The sequence below is a fragment of the Phyllosticta citribraziliensis genome (assembly GCF_038025025.1).
Source record: "Phyllosticta citribraziliensis strain CPC 17464 chromosome Unknown J3D65scaffold_2, whole genome shotgun sequence".
In the NCBI taxonomy this organism is placed as follows: Eukaryota; Fungi; Ascomycota; class Dothideomycetes; order Botryosphaeriales; family Phyllostictaceae; genus Phyllosticta; species Phyllosticta citribraziliensis.
Window position 1 is genome coordinate 2,628,531 of NW_027117339.1, and position 26,994 is coordinate 2,655,524.

General features: G+C 55.5%; 8 protein-coding genes across 8 annotated transcripts; 2 read left to right on the forward strand and 6 right to left on the reverse strand.

Annotated features, from left to right (window-relative positions):
* The first annotated feature begins 333 nt into the window (after nt 1-333).
* Nucleotides 334-2,690, forward strand: J3D65DRAFT_615241 (uncharacterized protein). Its single transcript, XM_066799302.1, has 3 exons — nt 334-615; nt 666-968; nt 1,022-2,690. Exons 1-3 carry the CDS (start codon nt 361-363, stop codon nt 2,348-2,350), a joined length of 1,887 nt encoding a protein of 628 aa, XP_066659165.1. The 5' UTR covers nt 334-360; the 3' UTR covers nt 2,351-2,690.
* Nucleotides 2,691-4,464: 1,774 nt separating this feature from the next.
* Nucleotides 4,465-5,882, reverse strand: J3D65DRAFT_232331 (uncharacterized protein). Its single transcript, XM_066794699.1, has one exon. It carries the CDS (start codon nt 5,634-5,636, stop codon nt 4,668-4,670), a length of 969 nt encoding a protein of 322 aa, XP_066659166.1. The 5' UTR covers nt 5,637-5,882; the 3' UTR covers nt 4,465-4,667.
* A 418-nt stretch (nt 5,883-6,300) lies between these two features.
* On the reverse strand, nt 6,301-7,973 carry J3D65DRAFT_232254 (mitochondrial carrier domain-containing protein). The gene is made up of 6 exons (XM_066794697.1): nt 7,504-7,973; nt 7,292-7,456; nt 6,990-7,243; nt 6,586-6,938; nt 6,510-6,529; nt 6,301-6,451 (listed from the first exon to the last, which is right to left on the reverse strand). Exons 1-6 carry the CDS (start codon nt 7,801-7,803, stop codon nt 6,353-6,355), a joined length of 1,191 nt encoding a protein of 396 aa, XP_066659167.1. The 5' UTR covers nt 7,804-7,973; the 3' UTR covers nt 6,301-6,352.
* A 714-nt stretch (nt 7,974-8,687) lies between these two features.
* Nucleotides 8,688-12,360, reverse strand: J3D65DRAFT_232252 (uncharacterized protein). The gene is made up of 3 exons (XM_066794696.1): nt 12,165-12,360; nt 9,232-12,108; nt 8,688-9,181 (listed from the first exon to the last, which is right to left on the reverse strand). Exons 1-3 carry the CDS (start codon nt 12,172-12,174, stop codon nt 8,790-8,792), a joined length of 3,279 nt encoding a protein of 1,092 aa, XP_066659168.1. The 5' UTR covers nt 12,175-12,360; the 3' UTR covers nt 8,688-8,789.
* A 308-nt stretch (nt 12,361-12,668) lies between these two features.
* On the reverse strand, nt 12,669-14,430 carry J3D65DRAFT_232275 (uncharacterized protein). The gene has a single exon (XM_066794698.1). The coding sequence runs from the start codon at nt 14,131-14,133 to the stop codon at nt 12,739-12,741; it is 1,395 nt and encodes a 464-aa protein (XP_066659169.1). The 5' UTR covers nt 14,134-14,430; the 3' UTR covers nt 12,669-12,738.
* A 162-nt stretch (nt 14,431-14,592) lies between these two features.
* On the reverse strand, nt 14,593-17,106 carry J3D65DRAFT_615257 (T-complex protein 1 subunit delta). Its single transcript, XM_066799303.1, has 9 exons — nt 16,963-17,106; nt 16,859-16,910; nt 16,782-16,804; nt 16,702-16,731; nt 16,621-16,650; nt 16,404-16,572; nt 15,439-16,315; nt 15,062-15,388; nt 14,593-15,009 (listed from the first exon to the last, which is right to left on the reverse strand). The coding sequence occupies exons 1-9, from the start codon at nt 17,014-17,016 to the stop codon at nt 14,970-14,972; spliced, it is 1,602 nt and encodes a 533-aa protein (XP_066659170.1). The 5' UTR covers nt 17,017-17,106; the 3' UTR covers nt 14,593-14,969.
* Nucleotides 17,107-17,156: 50 nt separating this feature from the next.
* On the forward strand, nt 17,157-19,009 carry J3D65DRAFT_615258 (putative proteasome regulatory particle subunit Rpt1). The gene is made up of 4 exons (XM_066799304.1): nt 17,157-17,484; nt 17,536-17,650; nt 17,714-17,943; nt 17,999-19,009. The coding sequence occupies exons 1-4, from the start codon at nt 17,390-17,392 to the stop codon at nt 18,876-18,878; spliced, it is 1,320 nt and encodes a 439-aa protein (XP_066659171.1). The 5' UTR covers nt 17,157-17,389; the 3' UTR covers nt 18,879-19,009.
* Nucleotides 19,010-20,398: 1,389 nt separating this feature from the next.
* J3D65DRAFT_615262 (AAA domain-containing protein) lies at nt 20,399-21,816 on the reverse strand. Its single transcript, XM_066799305.1, has one exon. The coding sequence runs from the start codon at nt 21,672-21,674 to the stop codon at nt 20,430-20,432; it is 1,245 nt and encodes a 414-aa protein (XP_066659172.1). The 5' UTR covers nt 21,675-21,816; the 3' UTR covers nt 20,399-20,429.
* Between the last annotated feature and the right edge of the window lie 5,178 nt (nt 21,817-26,994).

The following is a 26,994-nucleotide window of genomic DNA, read 5'->3' on the forward strand; positions in this document are numbered from 1 at the left end:
CGGGATTTACGGATCAATGGATATAGTGTGCAATTGAACACCCACGGCCCTTTTGTACAATAGTCCTTACGGGATCCTCTGGCTCGCTTCTGGATACGGTGGGATGAGGAGTGGATTGGGGGTATACAAGTTTCTGACTTGGATGAAAGCCAATGTGTGCCTGACGAATACTCCGGGAGCAAACTTTGTTTGTCCAAGTCCTCTTGTAGTCCGTCCGGGAAGCAATCATGAGCTCTACCAAGCCTTGTCACCGAATTGGGTAAAGCGCCACAAATTAGCGGCATTTAGGCGTGACTTCGTGTCGACCCGCGCCACTTCAATCAACGCGTCGTTCTCTCACCTAACCAACCCAACCTCAAAATGGCGGCCGAGATTGACAATGCCTACAAGAAACTGTCGCCGATTGCAGGCAATGGTCTTTTCGCCAAAAAAGCCTTTCAAGAAGGCGAGCTGATCTTTGGGATTCCACGCCCCATGCTTACGGAGCTGGACAGTGCCGGATTGCGCCTATATTGCTCAAACTGCTTCGTGCGCAGCAACGATGGTTTGCCTGGCTCACGCCACATCAAAATCAGCGCATGTTCAGCTTGTAAAGTCGTGAGCTACTGCTCCAAGGTCAGTTTTCCACGGCTCCATTTCATGACTGTCTGGCTAACATTTGATAGCAATGCCAATCCATTGCGTGGAAGCGCCAGCACAAAGCCCAATGCCCAATTTGGAAGGGCTTGCCGCGAGCGTCAGAGATTCCCCATGCAGTTCGGCTTGTCGCCCAAGCTCTGGCGGCGAGGAAGAATGGCCGGATATCTGACAAGGAGTGGGAGGCATTTGAGAGCCTGCCAGGCCACGTTGACAAGCTGAGAGAGCGAGACGATTTCGAAACACATGCCGCCATGGCCATGGGTGCTCTAAAATATTCTGGCGTAGAGACGTCCTCGAACTTTGACAAGGCACTGGCGATTTACGCAAGGGTATGTAAGAAGCGTCGCCGCGCGGCGAAGGCCAATTGGCTAATCCCTCGCAGATTCTCACCAACAGTCTCACCATTACTACAGCCGCCCTTTATCCCATTGGGGTAGGAGTTGATCCTTTTGCAAGCTGCGCCAACCACTCGTGCGAGCCCAACGCTTTTGTCGTTTTGGAAGGAACCAAGCTGTGCTATCGCGCTCTCAGACCCATATCCAAGGACGAGGAAATCTCCATGTCCTACGTGGATGACAAGTGTCCCTTCTTCCAAAGACAAAAAGAGCTCCGAGACCGCTACTACTTTGACTGCAAATGTAGCAAGTGTCAAAGGGGATGCGATACCATGGAAGATCGACTCAAGCAACCTTCACCAGAACAAGAACGCAAGATCTCACGTTATGCTTCAGCTCTGACCACTGGCAAGCCTGACCGGTATGTACCTGAAGACACCCCATTGCCTGCCACCGATGAGTTTTTGATACACAAACTCGCTCGACAACTCCCTCGGCGAATCCGCAAGCCTCGCGACTCGATATCCCCACTTTCTCCTGACCTCTACGCACTCGAGGCCTACGCGTTCGGTTACGTCGAGAGCATCGGCGGTCCAAAGACTGTGGACCTCGAACCCCTGTTGCCCGTCATGTGGCTACTCTCCTCAACAGAGGTATGGCCAAATTACAGGCAGCCCTTCCCTGACCTCGTGGAAGACTTTCTGCGGCGAACCGCCAGCTTGGAGGGCCCAAGCAAGGCTGGCTTCCACAACCTGGGCCCCGTCTGGTTGTTTGCCGTGTTTCGCTATATTCAAATAGACCCTATCCTGTACCCTGCGCACCACCCACTGCGCACACTGCATGTGTTCAGCCTCGCCAACTGGAGCATGACCCTGCTCGAGGACAGCGAGGCCGACCAGCGCAGGGTACTTGAGCTTGCACTCGGTGGCCCGCTGGCTCGGCGCATCGACTTTCTGGCCTTGGCCAAAGACTTCTTGAGCGAGGCGCAAGCCTCGGTCGTCAAGAGCCACGGCCATCAAAGCAGGTTCTCGTACGCCGTCATCGCACAGGCGCCTCTAAACCTCTTCGGGGAAAGAGGGAGCCCTCCTGGGTACGCAGAGCACAAGAGGCCGGAGAGGTTGCGCCTACTCGAGGACGTGGCGAAGGTCGTTGACGAAAAGAAGAGCTCTTGGTTCCGCCAGATGATGGAGGGTCGCTTCATGGAGGACGTGTTTGGAGAACGTGCCTTGAAAAAGAGCGACCAGGGCGTTCGCGGATACTTCTCTTCATTCAATGCCAATTTTGAGAAAGCCCTCGGGGGTCCTTTTTCAGACAGTGAAGACGATGATAAGGATTGGAAGAGGGATTATAATTGGCTTTCTTCGGACGATGAATGATTGGACGACAGGCCGGCAGCGTGGGGCATTCTGCCTGGATTCTCTCGCTGGTTTCTGGGATTCGTTCTCTTTGCGTCGTTTTTGTACAGTTATGATGCTCGAGCTGCCGCTGCCGGTAGCGGCGGCTGACTTGATGATAGCAGCACGAGATACTGATGCCATCACGCGAGGCTCGGCCACAGTGGATGTGCAAAGAAATCCATCAACCTAGGACTGCGGCTCCATGCCGGGAGCAGTCATCCGCGACCACCGCTACGCCTACTCTACGGATGAAGTTTGCACTGAGAAGTAGAGGGTGTGTCATAATAGACTGCTTTGCCTAATACCAAATACTTTCCACGTTAAAGGCTAACCCTCCACACATTGTCGCTCGTGTCACACACAATGGCAACGCTTCTCCTTCCATCATGTCCTCGCAGCGACCCGATCCACTTTGTCACAGGTCACTCACATATTCACAGACGGACAGTACGCTCCTTGTAATTCTGGAGTCTGTCACCAGTCACCTGTCGCGCGACAATGGTGAGTATCCGCTCACATTCCACTATTGCCGGCAGTATAAAACCCCCCTTCTCCCCAGATCCTACAGCTCACCCACAAACCCACCAAAGCCTCAACGCCTGGAGCTTAAGACTCAGAGCTTGCCTACTGGTCACGTCTTCAGTTACGGCCGTCTGCAATTTTTTCGACACTTTTTGACTCGTTCTTTACAGCACAGCAGCGCCTTCGGGATTCAGGGACTAGCAAATCTCGTGCAAGCCATAGCATAGCGTAGAAAAGATGCGCCACGGCATCATGAGACTATGCTGGTCATCAACAGCCTGCGAACGCACAACTTGATTATCGCGTCTTCCTCCGGTTAGCTGCAGAGGACTCTACATTCTAGCAGCCCCACGACGGGACGTAGCACGAGCAGCCAAGACACCAAGAGCACAGTGTCGATTTCTTCTTGGAGTTCTGCGGTTGGGACAAACCCCTGTCCTGCCGAGAAGGCGAAGAGGTGCAGAGAGGCCAGAGTACAAAGCTCTTGTAAAACTGCCGCTACGCTACCATACCCGCTCTTAGGCACCCGCACCCCTGAACAGTCATGACGAAAGTCCATGTGACAGCTTTTCCGCATGCCCCCTGACGCTTACTGCGCGTGCCTCGGCTGTCGGGCTTCTGCTGTCGGGCTTCAAGCCATACAGAAGCCCACGATCCCACGCTTCGAGGCAGTCAACACAATTCAGCGTCCCGTGGTCTCTCTACGGAGGGCCTGGAGTACTATGTACTGGGCCTGCCTGCCTTGGCCGCCGACGTACGCACGTACATGGGTCGATTCAGTCAGGGGCTAGACGCGCATCGTTCAGTGTGCGCAACATAATCACCATCACCATCAGCTCTTCGTAGAGCTGGCGCGAGGAGCAACATCTCAGAAGCATGCCGCTGGGCTTCATCGCCAGGTCATATCGCCGGTCGTGGCAATCCCGTTCTACTAAGCGTTGTGAAATCAATGTATACCAGGCAGAGGAAAGGGCTGGCGCCAGCGGCCCTGGCGCGCAGTTCGGTAATCGTGTGTTCGACTTGCCTCCACGGTAAGAAATCGGTTGAGGTTGTGAGACGAAACTCAGTGGGAATGGTTTGGCAAGCCTTCAAAGCTCTGGAGCGCAAAAGAGAGGGGGGGAGGGGCGGGGTTTTAAATTCTTGAGCTACCAGTGTCTGTTGTCAGTTGCGTTTGTGAATCATGGGACAAGTCATGCTTTGAGGTCATCTCTGGAAATTATTTTGAGCGCATGATTGAAGACTAGTTGATTGTTTATCAAATGCAGACGCAAAAAAATCCTCCTGCCAAGGACCGTTCAAACATGTCGGCAGTGCCGATGCTATCGATCGAGGCTTGTGACGAAAAGCTGCAATGCGCGCAGCGGACATTCAGGGAATCAAGGACCTTTCCCAAGTCTTGATGGTATGTGCGCGAGGAGCATTCAGGCTGCCCGAACGGATGGGGTCGGGGAGGATTCAAGCTCCGACGCAGAACTGCAGCTGCATGCAACGATCTTTTGAGTGGTAATTGGGTGTCAGGCCATTGGTAGAAAACAAGAAGACGACGTCGCTCGCTAATGCTTGACGCAAGACTCGCGCGGATAATCAGACACGCGCGACAAGAGCCGCAGAACGATAGACGCGCGATTGAAGAATGCAAAATAAATATCCTGATAGATAATTATGATGGTGGTGATGGTGATGATGATGATGATGCAAATGCAGGCATGGTTGGGTATTAAATTTTGGCTGAAAAAATGCTTTGTCTTTTCTTCGTCAAGGTCGTTGTAGTGTCTCAATCGCTCGAGATCTCAACGCTGACGCTCACTTCGATTTGTTTGGCCGAACTTGATAACCTGTCGTCGTCGATCCAGCCCACCTCCTTGTCTCCGCAGCAAGCCACGTACAGCTTTGCCTTGTCCACGCCCTCGTCCAGATGCAGCGCCGATGGGCTGTTGAGACCTGTTGCGATTTCAGTGACGGTGCCCGTGCCGGCGCCGTCGACTTCGACCTTCCACAGCAGCCCCGACATGTAGCCGGCCGTGTACGCGGCCGAGCCGTCTGCGGCAGCCGTCAGGCCGTCACTGTTGAGGAGGTCGGTCGCAACCGTCTGCACGGGGCCGGCGGCGTTGCCCGCCTCGTCGACGGCTACGCGACACACCAGGCCCTTGCTCGTATTTGTCCACCAGATGTGGTTGTCTGATCTTGCGAGGGTGTTGATGCCGAAAAACTCGTCCGGGGTGGCCTTCGCCATGGTTTCGGTGTCGGCGAGGAAAATGGCCGTCTGGCCGGTGCGCATGTCGAGCTTCCAGATGGAGCTCTTTTCCGAGTCGGCAAGCAGCAGCGTGTCTGGCGACTGCGGCGCGCCCGGCGTCACGTCGATGACCAGGCCGGCGTCGGCCAATTCTACGATTTTGGTGACGACGGGGGCCTCTTCCCCACGCAGCGTGACTCGCCACACAACCCACGACTTTGAGTCTATGGAAACGGTCTTGACATCGAAGCGGCCAGCGATGACGGCGTACTCTTCCTGGTCGGGACTTTGGCTCAGGGCGCAGAGGTTGGTCAGGCCTTCGGCATCGGGGAACGTGTGCAGCAGGGTCGGCTCGGCGCTTTGGTCCTTGGGGTCGAATGTGTAGAGTCCCGGCAGGTCAAGTCGGGCAGCGAGGATTTGGCCATTTGGTCGCGAGAGGATTCCTTCGCACCACGAGTCGTCGGGCAGCTGGGTAACATGAGTGACTTGGGGTTGGGCGTCGTCTGCCATGGTGGTGGATGTGAGGAGAGGTTGGGTTGGGGAAAGATGGAGGCTTGAGGACAGCAGCGCGCAAGGCTCGATATTTACTGATGATTTCCCCTGAGGTGAAACGAGGGTGAGGCGCTCAACGTGGGCCGGGAAGCCCCATTCGTACTAGAGATTGTCGGTTTGATGGGCTCTGCGAGTCGTGGATGAGCAGGGCTGCTGGCCAGTGCATATCTTGGCCAGAGACGCGCAGCGTTCAGTGCCGCGCGGACTTTGGTCGGGGAAGTCGACGGCATTGGGCATGATGGACGGCAACGGGATAGATCATGTCGCAACGGGCATGGCGGTGTTGGTGTGCGAGTCGTTGGTGGTGTTTGTCGCGGACGAGGCGAGACGGGACAGCAGCCGGCGGCCGTTGTCAGCGTCAGGGAACTGGCAATGTCGGCCCGTGCCGCACTCTGCCAAGGTCCGAGCAGGCGTTGCGATTCAATTCTTCTTTTACAACCCACTCTTCCTCTCACCACCCCCACATCCCGCTGCTTCCCTGCCCTCCCATTCGCATGACGGCTCGTCTTTTGACAAACTCGAGTCGGCTGCTCTTTCTTTTTCCCTCAACAACTCCATAATTGCCCCCTGACCCCCCCTTGATATCTGTCAAAAGACGGTCAACATGGTCAAGTGTTTCATTCGGTCTACGAGCCTCAGCTTCCAGCGCCGCACAGCATTCATTTCTATCCACCCTAACCCAGCTTCGTAACCGTCTCGGCATCCTTCTCCTGCTTCTTCTCCGCCGGCGGTCCTCCTCCAGTCGTGGGCAGCCCCAGCGTGACCTTGTAGGACTGCGTAGCTGTTAGCTGTCTCCTGCAATGAGTCCTCCGTCAATCCAAGCAGACTTACGTCGTAGATGAGCCACTGCACTGTACGGCCGTTAGTCGTCTACTCCAATATCCATTTCGGGTTAGGCGACACTTACGTCCAGTCAGAGTGCCGATCATGAAAATGCGGACAACGAGGCCGTTCCACAGTCCCGCGAATCCAATATCTTTGTAGATGCGCGCCGTCGCGGCTCCAAATGCCTCGCCGTCCTTGCGGTTCGCGTTGAGTTTCGAGACCATGACGTCGGCGGGGTGGCTGACAATGGCGCACAAGATACCGGCGAGGTATCCAGCGGTAAACGACACCGCTGTCTGCGCGCCCTTGCCGTATTCCGCTTTGCTTCCGGGCAAGTAGTCATAGATCATCTCGACAATGGTCTCAAACGAGGCGAATTTCATCATCGTGTAGGGCACCTGGCGACCCCAAAGTGGGTAGAGCCCCTTGAACAGACTGGTACGGCTCATTAGCTGCATTGCAACTCACGTCTCTCCGGAGACTCACCCAGCCGTACCCTCCTTGGCCGTGACGGTGGAAATGCCTCCGAACGTCGACCTCGCAAAAGGGGGAATCGTCGTCTGCATGCGGACCTTGACGGCCTCGAACGGGCACAGGGCAACATCTGCAATGACCTCGGCCGACGCAGACGCAGTCAGGTACAGCACCGTCTTGTATCGTTGCGCGTTCTCAGGTCCCGCCAGGTCCGAGTATAACTTCTTGAAGTATTCGTATCCGCCGTACTTGAAAGCACCTTGTGCCTGTACAATGATCAGTGTCATTCGGCTTCAGTGCAGCATTTGCCGTACCGAGTAGCCCCAGAGCGTCGGTCCCCATCCAGTGTAAATGCCCCGAAGGCCCTCGGCGCGCGAAATCTTGCCCCAGGCCTCAAAGTTGCCCTTGTACATCTTGGGATCAACCTGACGCCGGCACTTGACCAAGTCCAACGGGGTGACGGCGGTATGAGTCAGGCCCTGCGTGCGTTAGTACCCTTCGGCCATGAAGAGCATTGGCGACTCACGCAGGCCAAAAGGCCACCAGAGGTGCAGGCGGCGTAAAACTTGGGAGAATACATTTCAATCTTCCCAGTCGCCTGCTGGGCTTTGCTGCTCGCCTGCTGCAGCTCCTTGACCGCGGCATTGCTCAGCTGGTTTGCCTTGTCTTTGGCATCGTCGATCGCGCTCCAGGTGCTATAGAGCTCCTGTCGCGCTTGATATCGAGTCCTTGGCGGCTCGGCAGAGTCCGCCGTCCAGTTCTGCGCTGACGGCGCGGATGGAAACGCATCGCGCATGGCTCCAAGGTATGGGAAGGACAAAACCATCTTGTCGCCTTGACCTGTGACGGTAGTCAGCCTCAGCAGCAGCTGCGCACACACGGTCACTGAAACCTGCAATGGCTATCTACAGCTTGAATGGTTGGACGAGTGCAAAACAAGGCTTGAGATGACAGTGGGAACGATGCTGCGGAGTAGTGGGAGAGGAAGAGGGCGGCTATTTGGGCTCGTGTTTTTGGGGGCGGCCCCCTTCGTCCAACATGCAACGTCATTCCTTAGCTCCGCTATCCCCGGATCCTTGCACCTTGGCTAAGCCAACTCAGGTTACACCAGAGCCTCGTTTCGGTTTGACCACGACCGCTGCTGTCCCAAAGCAATCCTGACAGGTATACAGATAAGGGGGGCAGTCTGTGAGGTTGCATCCGCTTCAATGGATAACTGATGGGAGTATTCAGGCTACCCTAGATGTAGACTAGAGCATGGTGCCATGCGGTTGGAGAGAAGATACGATACTACCTAGATACTCCGTGAATGACTCACAAGTCGAACCCAGAAAGGATCGCGAGAAAATCCGCATTGAGCACTGTCACAATCAGGACCATCCACGCTGTTTGACACTCGATAAACACTCTCCAGTGGCAGTGGTTGTGGAAAGATATGACAATACCTGCGCATAGCTGCAGTAATGAACGAAGACCCCTTGAGCGCAACCATGATGGCAGACGACATTTCGCAGCTGTGATGGAAAACCGCTCACTCGGCGTAATTTGGTAGCGAACGACAGCTCCCAAGGCGTGCCTGTGACATGAATGACAGCTCCCTAGCTCCATCTGCAGTAGTAATGATTGCTCCCTAGACGCCGCCGCAGTGCCGGGAAGAATTCAAGATTGGTGCTTCATTACCTATCCGTAAATGTGCATTCGACCAAAATGCGCCTGAGCGCCTGAGATGAGAAGTCCTTGACCAGGTTCCAAACCACCACTTCAAACGACGCAGCTCTTGTCTCTTTCAACCGCAAGCTTCCGAGGAGACTCCTAATTCCCCTCTCCCTTTTCAGACTCTTCCTTGCAAGCATGCTCATCAAACACGCTCATATCGCCTCCGTCTGCGCCAGCGGCAGACGCACTGCTCTTTTTTAAGGCTGCCCACGAGCTCTCCATGCTTTCGCTTGTTGGCCGCTGGGCCGCGCTGCTCTTGCGGTGCCGGCTTACAACCCCTGGGAAGATCCGGGGCTCGTGCGCGTCGAGATGGTTTGCCGCCGGTGCGGACGAAATCGATTGCTGTGGAGACAAGGGGAGGCCTAAGGCTGGCTGGGGCATGGGGACAAGCGAGGAAGTCGAGGCCACCATGGCCGAGGGTGGGTTGTTGACGCGAGAGTCTTGAGTTTCATCGCCTTCACTGCCGTTGAATCCATCGCTCACATGTCCTGCAGAGACTTGTCAGATATTGTTGGTAGAAAGAATGATTTTCGCTTACCTTCCATTGAGTTCTTCGACGTGGCAGGATGGTGGGTTCTTGGGACTCGCAGCGTGTCTCCATTCGCCCCTGGCTCGCTTTCGTGGACAGGGGCGTTTTCAGTCTTGGGCTCATTGTCAGGGGGCGTGTTGGATGCCACATTTTGGACAGAGAGCGGTTCGGCATTCTTGTTCGTGTACCGCGAGATCATGGCAAGCTCGGCTTGAAGCGTTTCGTGGCGGAACGCCTCTCTGATGTTGGGAACGTTGACCTTGGCCACGTCATTGCCAGACACACCAGGCAAGTGATATTCGGCACCCAGCCAACGCTGCTTGATTGAGTGTTCAAAACCACTCTGCAGGACCGAATGCTTCGCCAGCTCACACATGTCGACGGCACTGAGCTTGTAGATCTGCGCCGCGACAGCATACTCTTCAATCAACGGCTCCTTGGTAAAGGCGAATTGAAGGGGATCGTCGGTTGAGAGAGACACGTTGAGTCCGCGCTTGAAGTACGAGAGGAACGGGTTACGCTCGTAGGCCAGGAACAGAGCATTGTTGCTCAGAGGCGACATTGCTATGCCAATCTGCTCCAAGTAAAAGACATACTGGAGCAATGGGACCTTGCGAAGCATCAGACCGTGACTGATGCTGTGGCAGCACAGGAATGCTGCTGCCAAGTGGTCAGTGTCACCCGCCTCACCGCAGTGCGGCCTGAGGACGAAAGTGTTGAAGCCTCGCTGCTTGCGCCACACGTTGAGGGAAGAGATGTTGGCAAACAGATAGTAGATCCAGTAACTGTACGGCGGATTCTGTTTGGTGTCCCAGAGCGCCGGGGTGGGGAACTTTCTGTAAAGCCTGCGTTCGGGCTTGCTCTCGTCGTCGACGCTATCAAATCCAATGACGCGTTGGAGAAAGATGTGAAGTTTCGGGTGACTGGCGGGATCCTTGGTCACCTCGAAGAGGGGCTGGAAAACATTGACCACCACTTGCTCGAAATTGTCCATCAGGTGCGAGTTCTTGTAAACGTCGTAAAGCCTGGGAACCTGGATGAGCCATCGAACATTTGGCGAGAAGAGTTTGTTGTCCACAACCCAGGCGGCAAGCTTGTCCCACTCGTCCAAGCTGCGGCCATAGATGGAGATGCGCCACTCCACCATTTGGTACTTGCTTGACTCCATGTCGGAAATGACTTCTTTTGTAATCTCAGCCAGATAACGCCCGTGAATGTAATTGTCAGTTTTGAGGAAAATGGTGCGCAGTCTAGACTCTCCAATGGGATTGTACTTGAGGTTGAATTTGTCGAAACGATGGAAACTGTCCGTGTGCGCGTGCATATCGAGGGTATCGATGCTCAAGTCGTACGCCGTCAAGTTGATACTCTCAAAAACTTCTCTCAGGGTCAAATGCCTGCCATCCCTGTACAAAACGACCTCATCGGGGGATTTCTTCATCTTGCTCTTGATAAAACGCAGCAAATGCTTTTGGTTCATGCAAGCAGAGTGGTGGACGTGGGTATCAACCTTTCTGACGTTGTAAAAATCTCTGTGGGGCACCTTCTTACTGTCGGCAACCTCTTGGTACTCGTTGAGAAGGAAGTATAGGTTGTATTTTCCTTCAAGGTACTGAAGCCGCCGAAAGGCAAAGCTTTTGATGGGACCATCGGTAGAGACACTGATGACCTCGTCGAGATCCATGTAAAACTCCCGAATGTCTGGAATGTGCACGATGGGCCTGTTTTGGTCGACCGACGCTTCATTCTCGTAGACCTGGAACACGCCCTTCTTGTCGAGCTTGAAGGACATTTCTGACGGACCTGGAGGCGTCAGATCGTTAATGTCGAAGTCTTCGCCAATGTTTTCGCCCAGCTTGCGGGGCTTGGGCTTTGGCTTCTCCGCATCTGGCTCCAGTATAGTGCTGTTGGTCATGCTGTTTTGGCCCGTCATTGTGCTCCGGTGGCGATCGTGGTCCCAGGACGTTTCGGGCATGGGCGGGTAGACTTTCCAACTCGGGTTGTCTTTGGGGTTGTCAAAGTCCCCTTGCAGCGAGATGCGGATGTACTTGTGCCGTATGTCAAGAACCTTTTGGATGTTTGTGTAAATGTTCCTCAATTCTTCCGTGACACTGGCGTCGCTTGCGGCAAAGCCTCCGGCACCGCTGCCCACTCCGACTCCTGCTCCTGCTCCATGAATTCCGTGCATTTCCAGCAAAGGCTTGTGTTCGTGGGGAAGGCCAGGATGATGGGTGTGGGAGCGCGCTGCGGAATCTGCGTGCAGAAAAGGCTCGTCTTGCTGCTCGCCAGTTGGACGAGCGTGGTGATCTGGCGGCAGCCCTTGCGTCTGCGCCCCCGCAAGCGCAGAGGTGCCAACCTCGATGGGCAACGCAGCACCATTGAGGGCGTTTGAGGCGGGGACGCTACGTGGTGGCATTTGGCTGCCGCTGCGACTGGCGCGGTCCGACTCGACAGCCGTGTGGTGGGAGAGGGCCTTTGGTGGTATGACGGGACTGTAGCCGCCATCCTGCGACCAATTGCTGGCACCAGCCTGGCTCTCCAGCTGGTGGCGCTGGAAGAACTGTTTGGCCTCGGAATGGCTCATTTGTATTTCGGATGCACGGTCGTAGAAGGCTGTCTTGCGTTGTTTATCTCTGGGCAGTGGAACAGCTTGTGTATCGTCGGACGCGGGAGCATCCCCGGCATCGTCTGCTGCTGTGGGCTGCTGGGGGCCCGCAGCGCCGTCTTGAGCACGGCCATGTGCGCCATCGCTATTGTCCTCTGGCGTTTGCGCGTCGGGGTCGGGGTCGGAGTTCTGATCGAGATCGTATTCATGCTCTTCGTTGGACGAGACGGTGGCGGCAGCGCTGTAGACGGGCGAGTCGCCGGGCGAGGGGCCAAGGTGAGCTGGAACAGTCAGAAGACGGTCGCACACAGACGGGCTTGCATGGGGGGAGGCCAACCTTTCGACATTTTTCGCGTCAAAAGATGCGGGCGAAGAGCGCTGATAAACTTCCTACCTTAATCGCGCGTCGCTGAGCGGGTCCGAGCGTCATTCCCCGGTCTCGTCTTGGCGACATGCGCCTCCGCCGTCTTTTGCCCCCTGCGTGATGTACCTCTCTACTCCATACCCACTCGACGGTCAGCTGCCGTCTCCCGTCGACGCTGCGGTGCCGTCACGCGCTAATCACACGTCTATCCCAGCACCTTGCCCGATGCTTGCACCTGGGACTCGATCGGTCATGCCCGCACTCAGCCACATCTCAGACGTGCACTCAAGGCCGTTCTATTTTTCTAAATCTGCTCCCTTTGACTATCCCGTACGCCGCTTCGAGCCGAGGGCTTTCTACGTCTCCGTATCCTTGTCTGCCGGAAACCGCGTGTCCAGCAGATCGTGATGTGCCTGGTTGATGTGCGCCGCCCACTGCTTGGACCCTGGGAATTCTTCATCGCACCCGACGTGCGGACACGAGTATCCTCTATGCTTCTTGGAGTGTTGGAACAGCTCGTACTGCGTGTGGAAACGCTGCAAACCATTTAGCGGAGACTCAACGGTGGCTGTGGTGGTTGACATACCTCATGGCAGCTGATCCACGGACAATGAAACGTTGGTAGGTCGAAGTCGCTTTCTTCAGACCCGTCTGACTGATATCCTTGGTCCCTCTGTGGCTCGTTTGGCTTTTGGTGGGTGGCTGGATTGAAATAGCCCCTCTCATCGATATACATCTCGTCACCAATGCGCCTTGCCATGCCTTGCGAGTTTTGACGGAGAACGTTCTCTTGGACTCCCACAGCACGTCCCTGGGTTTCTAGAGCTGCCTCTGACCTGGCTGCCACCGAGGTAGCCACCTCTTCTGCCCCAACGACGTGCCCCAGTATCATACGGAGTCGCGCCACGGCTTTGTTGTCGAGTCGATTCATGCCCGACTTGACCTCCTGAAGCTGGCTTCGCGCTTCTTTGACAATGGGGAGCATGTCGCCCCATACTTGATCCGTATAGCTTGTTAGTACGTCCTCCCAGTCTGCCAGGAATTCTTTTTGCACAGGCGTGTCATTTAGTATTGCTCTTTCTTGCTCCGACTGTAACACGTCGACAAGCTCCCGTAATGCGTGCTCCGTGTGCGCATCGGCTGCAAACTCTGGTCGGAGGTTCAACGGGTGGTCCTGGCTGAGAGATCTATGCTGCGGGGGAGGAGGAAGGGAGGATTTGATTTTTTGAACAATCTCCTGCTCCTGCGGGGTATAGTTTGGACTAAACAAGTTTGAGGGTGGCTCTTGCGTGGAGTCGCTCAACATGTTGTACTCATAGTCCGTGGGGTCTGGGAAAGATAGTATGTCTCTCACGGCAGCGCCGTCGTCATACTCGTCATGACCAACAGTCGTGCCGTTGCGATTCTGGTTTTGCCATGGCGAGTCGATGCGGGGGGCTTCTTTCGAAATTGCCCCGTGTGTTTGAAAATGGGCGACCCAATCATCGGTCGGTTGACCGTTCTGGGGCTGATGTTCATCTGGCCAAGTGCGCGTGGGCTCGTTCGTAAGTTGGTACTCTTGCGCATCTTGTCCTTGAAGAAAGGCGTCAAAATCAAAATCAGGTACTTGGTGGGAAGCACTGGAAGCTTCGCGGAATCCTTCATTGCTGTAGCTTTGGCCCCCAGAAGCGCTCCCCGTGGACGATCCGTTCGGCCTTGCAGGTAGCGCCTCAGACCATGGCGAGGATGCCGAGCTGCTTGACCCGTTTGGAAGCTTTGCAGAGAGACCTGAGGCGGAGGTGAAGGCCGCATGTGCGTCTTGTGCAGATGCGTTGGTGAAAAAGTCCTTAGCCAGACCTGAGGCGGATGCGGTAATGCGGGAAGACATGGACGGCTCCGACTGTTTGCCATGGGCTGGGGGTGCAGCGCCGTCGTTGTCGACGACGTCCTGCTGACGGTTCATGGCACCAGGAGTCAGCTGAAAACGAATGGAGAGGCAATGAGGATAGCAAAGCGCTATTGTAGACTTGGAACAAAGTCAATCGTTCCGATTTGCGGGGAAGACTGGGACCGGGATGGTCTGTACTGTACAGGTCGGGAGGAACAGGCGCGGATGAGGAAACCTTGGGCCGGCTATGAAGTCGTCATAGACATGCAGGTTATCCAGGAGACCGGGGCGACATAGCAGTGTCTTGTTACTGCAAAGGCTGCATTTTTAGGACCAGAGTCAGATCGGTAGAGCGGGGTTAAAACATGGCTCTTGGTTTGGGTTTGCATCCGGATCCATGCACGCCTCCCTCTCGTTTGCCGTACGCCCGCCGCCCGCCGATAAGATTAGATCTATCCGAGGGACCGGTCGTCGGCTACAGGGAGGACTTGCCCATGACGTCCTAGGTACATGTACCATACATACGCAAGACGTGTCTCTTCTGCCAGATGCTCATCTATCCCAGCAGGGTGCTACCAGGCTAGAAAGTCAAGAGAGCATCTCCCTACTTGATTTTATTCAGGGACAGGCAGCGACCAATTCTGTCGTCTACGAAATCAGACTCCTTTTGACAGCAGCCGTGCCACTCAACTTCTTCCCTCTACCGGGTTTTGCTGCAGCAAGCCGCGAAGATCCTCCGCCTTGTGGCGTTGTGGAACCGCACCTGGGTCTGGCTACCACTAGCCACATCAGGAAGATGGGCAGAACTGAACATGGGAGAAAATCCAACTCTCGTTGCATGATGCTTTATTTCTATCGACACTGCCTGATGCCTTTTTTTCTGCTGCCCCGTCTCGCAAGTAATTCATTATTTACCTGCTCAGGACAAAGTCGTCTACTCTCAGCAGCGATCTGAACACAAAAGTCAGTGGAATTCTACAATCATCTGCAAATCAAAACTTACTTTACCGTCTCGGCTGCGAGCTCAATGGCTGATGTCGAGACAAGAAGAGGCTGGAGAACGTTCTCCTCTGCAATGTTGCTCTTGACGCCACCGCTCTTGATGCTGATTCCTGCGTTCGTCTCGCCCTGAGCATGACGGTTTCTCAGCTCAGTGACGACCTTGATCGAGTTCAATCCGGCGTTCTCGGCCAAGGTGACCGGGACAACTTCCAAGGCGTCGGCAAACGCCTTCCAGCAGATGGCCTCGGGACCAACAAGTGTGCGGGCGTGCTTCGCCAAAGCCTGGGCAACCTCGATTTCGGGCGCACCACCTCCCGCCAGCATGGCCCTATATGTGTCAGAACCCAACGTGTGTCCAACTGCAACATCGAGACGTACCTCTTCTTCACCAAGCAGCGCATGACACACTGAGCATCGTGCAAACTACGCTCAGCCTCGTCCAAGATTAGCTGGTTGGCGCCTCTGACCACCAAAGACACCGTCCGTGCTTGTGCCTTGACGCCCGTAACCTTGACAACCTTTGCTCCCGATGTGGTAGCCTCCTCAACAAGGTCAGCCGAGCCAAGCTTGTCCTCCGTAAAAGAGTCAATGTCTGCAATCGGCTTGCAGCCGGTACTCTTGGCGATGAACTCAAGCTCGTCGCGCTCAATCTCCTTGACGACAAGAATGTTGAGCTTGGCGAGGAAGTGCAAGCTGAGGTCGTTGACGGCGTCGCGGAGAATCGACTTTTGGATGAAGAGAACGTTGCACTTGGCCTTCTTGATCTTCTTCACCATGTTCAGCAGGTATGTGCGCTCTTCCTTGAGGATCTTGTCCATTTGGCGGTAGTCGTTGACGACAATTTGGTTCTCCATGTCCGGCTTGGGAGGGCTCAGTTGGAATTGAATCAGACCAATCCTCGCCTTCTCCATCCTGATGGGACCGCCGCCGCTCTTGGCAACCTGCTGCTGCAAAGCCAAGCCGTCGATAATCTCGCTGTCGTCAATAGTTCCGCCAGCCCTCTTGAGAATCCTAATGTTCTTCAGGTCTACGTTTTCGGCGGTCTTGGAGTCGATGACCTTCAGGACGGAGTCGACGGCCATTATTGCGAGCTTGGGTTCTTGAGCAACGATCTTCGAGGACAAGGAAGTAGCGGCGGCCTTGATCAGGGTTTGCCGGTCTTCTAAAGTGATCTCCAGAGACATCTGATGGAGTACGCTAACCGCTGCCATGGCGGCTCTTTGGAAAGCCTCTGAAATGCTGGTGGGGTGAAGACCTGAAGTGAACACGTTAGCCCTGGCACTCTCAGAGCAATTCGAGGAAGCCCCGGTACTCCCTCAGAGCACTCCCAGAAAGACGCCTACCCTTGGCCAGTAACCGCTCCGCCGCAGCCAGGAGACTACCGCAGATCACGACGACTGACGTTGTTCCGTCGCCTGCCTCTACATCTTGTGCGTTCGCAAGGTCGACAAGCATCTTTGCGGCGGGGTGCAGGACGGCCATGTCGCGCAGCATGGTGTTGCCATCGTTGGTCTGGCGATGTTAGGAAGATGCATCGCAAAACGAGGTCGCGGAGCTCACAATCAGGGTTTCGCCTTTGCCCGTTTGAATCTGAGAAGGTGTTAGAAGCTTTGCAGTCGGGTCAGATACGCGCAGACTTACCATCTTGTCCATACCCCTTGGTCCAAGCGACTATCCAACGATTAGCTCTGTGTCCTGTTGCTTCGGGACCCTCGACGTACAGTTCTGATGGCATCGGCGACGGCTGTAGCAGCTGATTAGCATATCCGTCGCTGTTTGATAGAGCCTGACGGCTTACCTCTCGCCGCCGTGATGTTTGCCGTGCGCACAGCTTGAGGCTTCTCCTTGTCCTTTTCCATGGTCGTTAGCTTGCGATTTTGGGCGCGGAAGTCGGAGTCGCACCTTGAAGGCAGCATTTGGGCCGCCAGCACTGCTTTGGACACCTGCGCTAGCCATGTTGGAAGGTTTGAGGAACGGTGTGAGGGATTAGCAGGGAGGAACGCGGTGTTGTGTAGCTCTGCTGTCCCGCAGTTTTCGGCGAACGCGTTGGCCGCCAGCGGCCAAAGTTCGCGCCGCCACCTCACGCAGACTCAATGCCAAGACCGGGGCTGGACAGCCCAGGCACAGTACCCGGCGATTACAACACCGGGCGAGCTCCATCACTCTTCCACGCTCGTCCATCCCACGCCCACGACACTCCACTCCGTCACTCGTCCTCTTGCGCATCGCTTGCCGCTACCAGCCCCACTGCTGAAGCTCTTCCGACCACCTGCCATCCTCCTGCTTCATCAACAAACCCGCCAAACGCTCCCGCTCTCCTCCGTCCACCATGCCCAGTGCCACCGGTTCGAGCTGGGAGAAGTACCAAAAGAACTACGCCGACGATGAGGTAGAAGAGAAGAAGATCACCCCGCTCTCTGATGAGTACGCGTACCGCTCGATGCCGCGCGGCCCCAAACGCTGACCCTCTCTCAGAGATATCCAAGTGCTCAAGACCTATGGCGCAGCACCGTACGCCGCGGAGCTCAAGAAGCTGGAGAAGGAGATCAAGGACAAACAACAAAGCGTGAATGAAAAGATTGGTGTCAAGGTAAAGCTCATAACGCTCTTGGTCTCGCCGACCACAAGGAACAACATGCTGAAAGGAAGCTAGGAATCGGACACTGGTCTCGCACCGCCGCATCTCTGGGATATCGCCGCCGACCGTCAGCGCATGCAAGAGGAGCAGCCGCTCCAAGTCGCACGGTGCACGAAGATTATCCAAGACGAGAAGGACTCGGACAAGAGCAAATACGTCATCAATGTCAAGCAAATCGCCAAGTTCGTGGTAAATCTGGGCGAGCGGGTGTCTCCCGCCGACATCGAGGAGGGCATGCGTGTTGGGTGAGTCGCAGAATCCAGTCAAGCTCCCGACCTCATCGCTAACAGGCCATTTCAGCGTCGACCGCAACAAGTACCAGATCCTGCTTCCCCTCCCGCCCAAGATAGATCCCTCCGTCACGCTCATGCAAGTCGAGGAGAAGCCCGATGTTACATACGGCGATGTTGGTGGCTGCAAGGAGCAGATTGAGAAGCTTCGCGAGGTCGTCGAGATGCCCCTGCTGTCTCCGGAGCGCTTCGTCAACCTCGGTATCGATCCACCCAAGGGAGCTCTGCTTTACGGTCCTCCGGGTACCGGAAAGACGCTTTGCGCGCGAGCGGTGGCCAACAGGACAGACGCTACCTTCATCCGTGTCATTGGTTCTGAGCTGGTGCAAAAGTACGTCGGCGAGGGTGCCCGCATGGTTCGCGAACTGTTCGAGATGGCGCGGACAAAGAAGGCTTGCATCATCTTCTTCGACGAAGTTGATGCCATTGGTGGAGCCCGTTTCGACGACGGCGCTGGTGGTGACAACGAAGTTCAGCGCACTATGCTTGAGCTGATCACGCAGCTGGATGGATTCGACAGCCGCGGCAACATCAAGGTCATGTTCGCGACAAACAGGCCTTCGACGCTCGACCCTGCCCTCATGCGTCCGGGTCGTATTGACCGCAAGATCGAGTTCTCGCTGCCGGACATGGAAGGCCGCGCCAACATTCTGCGGATTCACGCCAAGAGCATGTCGGTCGAGCGCGACATCAGATGGGAGCTCATCTCCCGCCTGTGCCCCAACTCAACGGGTGCCGAGCTGCGCAGTGTTGCGACGGAAGCAGGCATGTTTGCCATTCGTGCGAGGAGAAAGATTGCAACCGAGAAAGACTTCTTGGCCGCCGTCGACAAGGTCATCAAAGGCAACCTCAAGTTCAACTCGACGGCCACGTACATGCAGTACAACTAGACGGGCCCCGCGCGTCTCTTTCTCGGCTGGGTCCTTTTTCTTTTGCTTTTACATGGAATGGCATCGGTTGCGCTCGATCGGGGGATTCGTATTGAGTAGGAGGCTGAGTAGGTGGAGAATTCCAAACACATCATCTTTGATAGAGCTGCTCTTCGTCCACGTCTTTGCCTCTTGCGTGGTCTATGGTTTCTTGGGCGTGACTACCCAATGGTTGAGTGCCTCGTAACAATCCCATCCACGGGGCGGCTCGTCTCCCGCGTCACGCAATGGAACATGGAGTCGAGTTGAATGCCCGAGTGCAGAGTTTGAAATCTTGGAGTATTCAATTCCTTCTCCGCATGTGTGCACGAACAGGTCCCTGACACGCGGATCTACAAGGAAAAGGGAGCATTCAAGCACTTTCCCCCAGGATTCAAGCAAGCCCCGAACCAGTGTTATAGACTGCAAGTAAGTGCGAGAAGAGGGAGCATTCACGCACCCTTCCTCAAGATGCAGACGTGCCCGCAATGCAGGTCTACAAAGGCAAGAAGAGGAAGCATACAACGCATCTCCCCATTCCGGCATGATGGTAGCAAGTGTCTGAACAAGTGCCAGAGTCCGGCCGTACGGGAAGGGGGAGCATCCGAACAGTATCCATGATGTGATGTAAACAGGTGCCCGCTATCTGGCTCTGCAAAGACAAGAAGAGGGAGCATCCAACACATCCCCCCATTCCGGCATGATGGAAGCAAGTGCCTGCACAACTGTCAGAGTCCGCCTGTGCGGGAAGGGGGAGTATTCAAGCGCCTCTCTTGAGATGCAAACAGCTGCCCACTATCCGGGTCTGCAAAAGCAAGAACAGGGAGCATTCAGGCACATCCTCAGGCACTCCGGCGTGATGGAAGCAAGCATCTCAACATCCGATCAAGTGCCAGAGTCCGACTGTGCAGGAAGGGTGAGCATTCAAGCACTTCTCTTGAGATGCAAGCAGGTGCCCAAGGCGAAGTGTGGGGAAGGGAGCATTCAGACACTGTGTGAGAACACTTTTACGGCGAGCTTTTCTGTCACGAGGGAGTGTCAAGGAGCATTCAAGTACATCACAGGGGAATGAAAATGGTCGGGAAGAAGTCAATTGGTCGGCTGTCTGAGTCAGTAGGGATTGACTCGAGGGCCCTGTCCGCTGCTGTGCACCACGTCCACCACCTTGGCCACCTCGGTTGATGTTCTGGACACCGCGTCCACCACGCCCTTTTCCATCATGCCGGAGTGGGGAAATGTGCTTGAATGCTCCCTCTTCAACGACTGGTGGCTGACATAACCCTGGCAACTCCGTACCACTGAAGGATTTTGAGGGCAAATGGTCATTGTACTACTCATTCAAGGCCCTTTGAGCCCAATTCTATCCTCAGTAGAGCGCGACTCGAGCACTCTGTCCGCATTGTCCGCCAGGTCCAGGTCCTCCACCGCCGCGGCCTGGCTTGCTGCCCTACCCATCGCTTCCACAGGGAACATTCATGTCACGGCAGCTGAAGGATTGTGAGGGCAAATGATCGTATTACTCATTCAAGGCCCTCAGTACGGATTGACCCGAGCACTCTGTCCGGCGCCAGGTCCTCCAGGTCCTCCACCAGGTCCTTTCCCGCCTTTTCCAGGTCCACATCCACCACCAGGTCCGCCTTTGCCCTTGCCTTTGCCCTTGTTGGTCCCCTTGCCCTTGTTGGCACCCTTGCCACCTTTGCCACCCTGTCCGCCGCCGCCGCCACTTCCATCTCGCCACGGAGCAGCTGGAGTCTGATACGAACCCATACCTGTTCCTCTGGGAGCGTTGTTGAGCCCAGCCGCAGCAGCAGCAGCGTTGGAGTTGGAGCGCTGCGCATCATTGACGACGAAAGTGCTGTCTTTGATGGCGGGTTCTGTCACCTCTTGGCCTGCGAGAATGTTCAAATAGTCGGTAACATCGATAACATCCCTCTTGTAATCCAGGTCTTGAACAAGATGATGCAGAGACGAAAGGACCTTTTTAGCCACCAACGCCTTGTCTTTGCGGTGTATGCCCCTAATCCAAGGCGCAAAGTTGCCGAAGATGTAAAGGCAATGCTTCCCGCGCGAAAGAGCGACATTGAGGCTGTTCTCCTGGGCCATGAAAGCGATGTCGAATTCATTATCGAGCTTGTTCACCGTTAGCGACAACAGAACTACCTTACCTTGACTTCCTTGGATTGCTGCTACTGTCATGACCCTGATTTGGCGAGCAACATCGTTGGGGAACGCTTGGTAAAGCTTTTCGACAAGGAGGCGACGCTGGCCACTGTATGGCGAACCCACCAAGATTTCCCGTGGGTCGACTTGCCTCAGATCGGTTTGATTCGGACGGGGTCGAACTGCCAGGAGCTTACTGATGGTAGCAATAAGGGCGTTTGCTTCCGACTCGTTGCAGAGAGACGGCGTATTCTTGTAAGTGTGGGACGAAATTTGCCGGTCCCCAGCAAGAGAGGTGGAGACGTCGATGGCGATACGACGACGACGGTTCCAAACGCGACTGCCAGCAGATCGCATGGTCAGCTTGATCGTGCCCTCAAGTTGAATGTCGCGTTTCGCCTTGCAAATCAGGCTCCCGTTGTAGAATTCGTCCGAGATGAACGCCATCAGCTCCTCGTCCATGCGGAAGCATTCGACAAGCATGAACGCAGCAACATCCTCATCGTCTTTCTTCGCCTGCAGGACATGGAAGACACTTGGACCCAGGAGTTTAATCGCCTCGTTGTTCATCTGCGACTGCAACACCGGACGCTGCTGCTTGTGATCGCCGGCAAACATCACGGTCTTGACACTGTGTCGAAAAGCGGCAAGAGGGATTGCAACCTCTGGAACGGTAGACTGGCCACACTCGTCGACGATGATGACTTCAGGGCGGAAATTGCCCGTCAGGATCTCATGCGCAGCTCGAGAAGTTGTCGTGAACACAACCTGGATGCCTGCCTTTCCTTTGAAGAATTCCTCGGTGAATTCCACCTCTCTGAGACCCTTCGCGGTCTTCCGAAGCTCTTTCTTCGCCTTCTTTGACACTTTCGGATCTTTCGATTGTGCGAGGCACTTGAGATATTGCAACGCCTTGTCGCAGAGTGAATGGGTCGAATCGGTCGAAATTCTTGCGATCATCGCTTCCAGCATACTGGGAAACGAGAAAGCCTCCAAATCCAAGTTTTCGGCCGTGAGCAGATTATCCCACATGCTGTTGAGCAAATCCTGTTGCTCGGAGGCATCCGAAGGAGGGGTTGCATCAGTGGCACTGGGCGCTGTCTTCCTGGTGCCGCCACCCGAGAAACGACAGAACTTGCGAGCGTCCATGCTGGTTGACGTCCTGAACTCGTCGAAGGCCTGGTCGAGAGGGGAGTTGACTGTTGCGCAGAACAGGATCCGAAGACCCGTCGCTGCCAGAGCTTCAATGGCCGCGATCTCAGTTCCCGTTTTTCCCGTTCCCGGTGGGCCCCACAGCGTGACGGTCGGGTAGTTCATCGTTGCTCTCACAGCCCTGGCTTGCTCCTCGTTCATGTTCGAGCGCTCGATGAACTCGTGCACCAGAGCCCTTCTTTCGGGCTTCTCATCAAACCACTGCTTGAGCGCATCCTGTCCACCCTTACGTGGACCCAGGTCAAGGAGAGCCCTGATGTCAACGCCGCATTGTCCTTTTGGTCGGTTCTGGAAGAGCAGTTGAAGAGCGCTGAGCTGGCGGGACGTGGGCACCTCATCGTCAAGTGCCGAAATGATGATGGGGTATCTCTTTCCGGCTTCAAGCGCGAGCTCTGGCCCGCGGGCGAAGACGTTGAAGTGAGCTTTTGTTTCAAGGTGGTCATCAACGACAGATCCACTGAACTTGGGCCAGCGCTTGCCGTCGCCAAAATCAACCTTGAATACAACCCGAGTGTCAATCTGGGGTTGCAACTGGTCGGCGTTCGACTCGGGCAGCCACACCGAAACCATGTACTGCGAAGGCTCCGAAGGGCAGGGGATGAACTCGGCCCTCGCTGCTGGTACATTGGAGAGGCTGCTGACTCGGAGGATCGTCTGCTGAGCTTCACGCTCGCGTTGGACAGACAAGCGCCACAAGAACATTCTCTGTTCAATTGGTAGACCCTCGGGCAACTCAAATGATGCCCATGATGCCGGAATCAGGATCGGCCGCGAATTAGGCCTGCCGTGTTGCCTTCCAACCCACCATTTCTCGACGAGCCACCTTGGGACTTCCAGTTCGCGAAGAGGATACTGTTGGCTTGACATTGACCCGCGGACTTCAGGACACTGCAGGCGGTAGAACCACATGAGACCAACATCCCTGCTGACCTTCATCAGGGGCATGAAGAAGCTGCGGAGCCGAGTGAACTCGCCCAATCCATGCTTTTGAATCAGCGTGAATATGGACAATTCAACGTCTCCCTGGGCCAGATGTGCCACAATCTTTTCCTCGTCAGTCAGAGTATCGTGGTCTGCGTCGCAAATGGCGGTAATCCGGCTCTTTTCAAGGCCCACAAACTCGATCCGGGAGCGGCTCTTCGTCCTCTGGGGTCCGTGTTGCACATTCGTGTTTCCGGAATCGACGTCCATCGCCTCACCAATCGGTGTGAATTGGGAGGCTCCGAGCGCTGGAGCAGCTTTTGGCGCATTGGAAGCTGTCCACGTGCGTGCAGCGATCTTGACGCGTGTCACGACCCACTGCCATTTGTCGGGCACATTGGCAGTGTCGGCAGGAAGGCTCTTCCAGGCAGATACGTCGTCTGCCGTAGGCTCCTTTTCGCCAGTGCGCATCGCCAACGAGCACATCTCCTGACCAACGTCTGGGTTTTCTTCGGATGGAATCTCCAGACAGGTGCCGAAGACGAGGCAAATCAAAGGCTTCGCACCTTTGCGATTGATGCTGATCTCCAGGTGCGGCCATTGCGTCTGGATCCTCCATCTCAGATTGATGATCGGGGAAGGGGCGGCGGGCGATTTGGGGAAGCAGCCAAACACCTCTCCTGATTTGAAGCGGAGGACTGCTCCGAACTTGCTGAGCATATGCTTTCCACCCGGCTGTGGGGTGAGCTCCTTGGATGACGGAGTGTCCATGCCCCTGTATGCGGCCGTGACGCATGCCAAGTCAGTGCGGTACGATGGACACCGTTCGGCGAAGTCGAGGATTGCGGCGTTTTGCAACGTTTCGCTGTCTTGACGCTCGTATTGGTACACTGGCTTGGGGGTGTATCCTGTTGTTCCCTCCATGGCGATGTCCCCTTCTTCGTCGACATCTTGGTCGACGTCTTCCGTTTCCGTAGTGTGAGCGTGCTCAACAGGGGCGGGCTCCTCCTCGATGTCCATGGTGTCTTCGTCGCGCTCGACAGGCCCCATCGACTCGACGCAGGCTGCACAGGAATATCGCTCCGTCGCGGGTAGAGATGCATTCTTTGGGCGCATCGAGCTTTCGGGGACGAGGTGGAAGGTTTCTCCCGGGAGATTACAGCGAGAAAGGCAAGCTGCAACTCGAAGGTCTGGGTCGACGGGCAAATTCCAGGTTTGATCCTCAGCATCAACGCAGTAGTAGCATGTTCCCTTGTCAGAGACGCGCCTGGGAATACTGCCAACAAGGTCGCTCGAGGTGACCAACGATTTTTTCGCTGAAACCGCGTTGCCGGGCCTGGACATGTCGCAATCTCGGCAAATGACCGCGTTGGTGACAGCTTGCCAGGCTTTGCTGGGGCAATCCACACAGCTCGCGAACACAAGATCAGCCTTCAGATACTCCGGATCGCACTTCATTTCTGAAGTGACATGTCTCAATTCTGCCGCGTGCGCTCCGGCGAAGCACCAAACCTCATCGACTGAACGGTTCAGCTCACACGACAGGCAAACCCCACTGGCTTCGGCCCGTTGCTCAATGGATTGCCGGAACCTACAGTTCGGGCATTGAAACCAGAGAGCCGGGGCCTTGGCCGGGGCCGGAGCCGCGGGGGAAATGGACGAATCCATTTGGGGTGAATGTCTTAAGGTAAAGCTCTATGAAGAGCTACCGACAGTCAAGCAAATACTAGGCGTACCTAGTATTGCCCCACTCCGTAGGAGCGGTAATCGCAACAAAAAGTTACGACTGAGGGAAGCGCTTAACGGAGCGCGAGCCGGGGGAGAGGGTGTGTGCGCCGGGGCGCGTGAACGAGGGGGCGCCGGGGCGCGAGAGCGAGGGCGCGGGAGCGCGAACGAAATGGCTTGCAGCAGAGCTGCAAACCAGGAAGACGGGTGACGCGAAGGTGGCGTCAAGGGGGGGGAGGGTCGGAGGTGGTGGAGAGGAGAGGAAGAGAGAGGAGAGTTGAATTCGAAAGACTGACTGAGGGTTGTGGGCGCAAGCGGCGCCATTCCCAATCGGGACGACCACCTGCCCGGAGGCAGGTGCGGGTTCCCGTCGGCCAAACAGTCCAGCGGTACTCCTGGAAAACACCACACGAGACTGCCGTCTGCTCAGGTCAAAACAACATCCACGCTGGATACACCAAACACTGGCAGAGGCTGCAACTCTTTCTACCCGAAATTCCCTCCAATCGATACAGTGAGTGTACAGGTAAGAAAGCTCCATTTCCTCATCTGCTGTACTGAATTAATGCTCCCTGGACACGGCTGTGGTGCAACGAAAGCTTCCTGGCCTCGACCGTGGGTGGCGGTGGATGGACGCTCCCAGGCCACAGCCGCGGCGCTGAATGGATTCTACATGGAAGCAGTCATGGCCAAATGGCGGCTCTCTGGCTCGAGGCGCCCATCTTCGAGATGACAGCAGAAAGGCATTCTTTGCTACTGGTATCCGACCTTTCCTTTGCCCGAAAAGATGGCTAACGGGATCGGTCCACAGGCCCTGGTTGCCCGTCAGTATTTCGTGATTCCCGCTCGGAAACGCCCCATCACATTTCCGACCGTTCAGTTCCACCTATTTGCGCTTCATGCTCCTCTTCAGGCATTCGAGGGATATTTTGACAATGACATGAGAGGAATAGAAGGCTAGAGGCAAGCCGATGGACAAAGAAGGAAGGGAAAGCTATTTGCTGGACAAAGCGATGAAACCAGCCCGCACATATGCCTCTGATTGCCCATCGGTGGTTTGCGTGCTGGGGAGCCACCTACCACATTTCCATCTCTTCAACCCTACCTTGCACTCATGTACATCTTCATCAAGCAAGCCAGACCATCAAAGGATGGTATGCCAAGAACCTGAGTGGCAAGTAGGGCGAGCGACGAGCCGACAATTGAACGAGGAAAGGTAAGTTGTTTGCTCCCACACACGCCTAGCATGGCTTCGGCATTACTCGCCAATCCAATTTTATCCGCTTTCTTTTTATGAGATGATTGGGCGAAAAGGTAGCTTTCATTGCGATGATGGTGCTGCTCAAACGGGAACGTTTGGGCAACTTGATGATGTCTATCTAGGCGGTGAGCGCGTATGCATTCCGCCCCGCCGATGCTTGTCTGATATTACGGTACGCTCCCTTGCTCTCTCCCGGACTTCCGTCGGATGCTGCCAAGGAACGTCTGCCCCTACATGTTGTCGATTAGTTAATCCAAACCCATCATGTCGACGTGCAAGGAATCATCTTCCCGTTGGAAAAGTGAATCGGCTGGTCCGTGCTTGCGTCTTCATCGCCTCAGCTGCAAAGAACGACTCGCAAGCAGAGCGCCTGCAGACTGTGCTCTGGCCACCACACCACCACCGGGTTTCCGACCACTTTGTCCATGGCGAGCACTGCGGGATACTCAGTAGCGGAGTTGGGAGGTCTGCAGATAAGCCTCGGGGTCAGTTGTCTCGTGGTCGGTCGCTGGGACCAATTGCTGCCGAATATGAATGTATCCCTCCCATCTTGTTCCAGACCACGACCCACTAATGGATGACATATAGCCGATGAACTGACTTGAAGCCCAGCCCCCATCCAGCAAGCGCCGTCACCAGAAGCCAGGTCGAACGGGCCTCATGACTGGATGCGACTCCAAGCCTGCCATATGTACCGAGAAGCATAGGAAAATTGTGCCGTCGTGGGTGTGTTTCTCTGGAACATGAAGGTACATTGACTTGTAGGGGATCTTCGCATTTCTACTGCGCCACTGGTAAGCCAATGAAAAAAAGCGATTG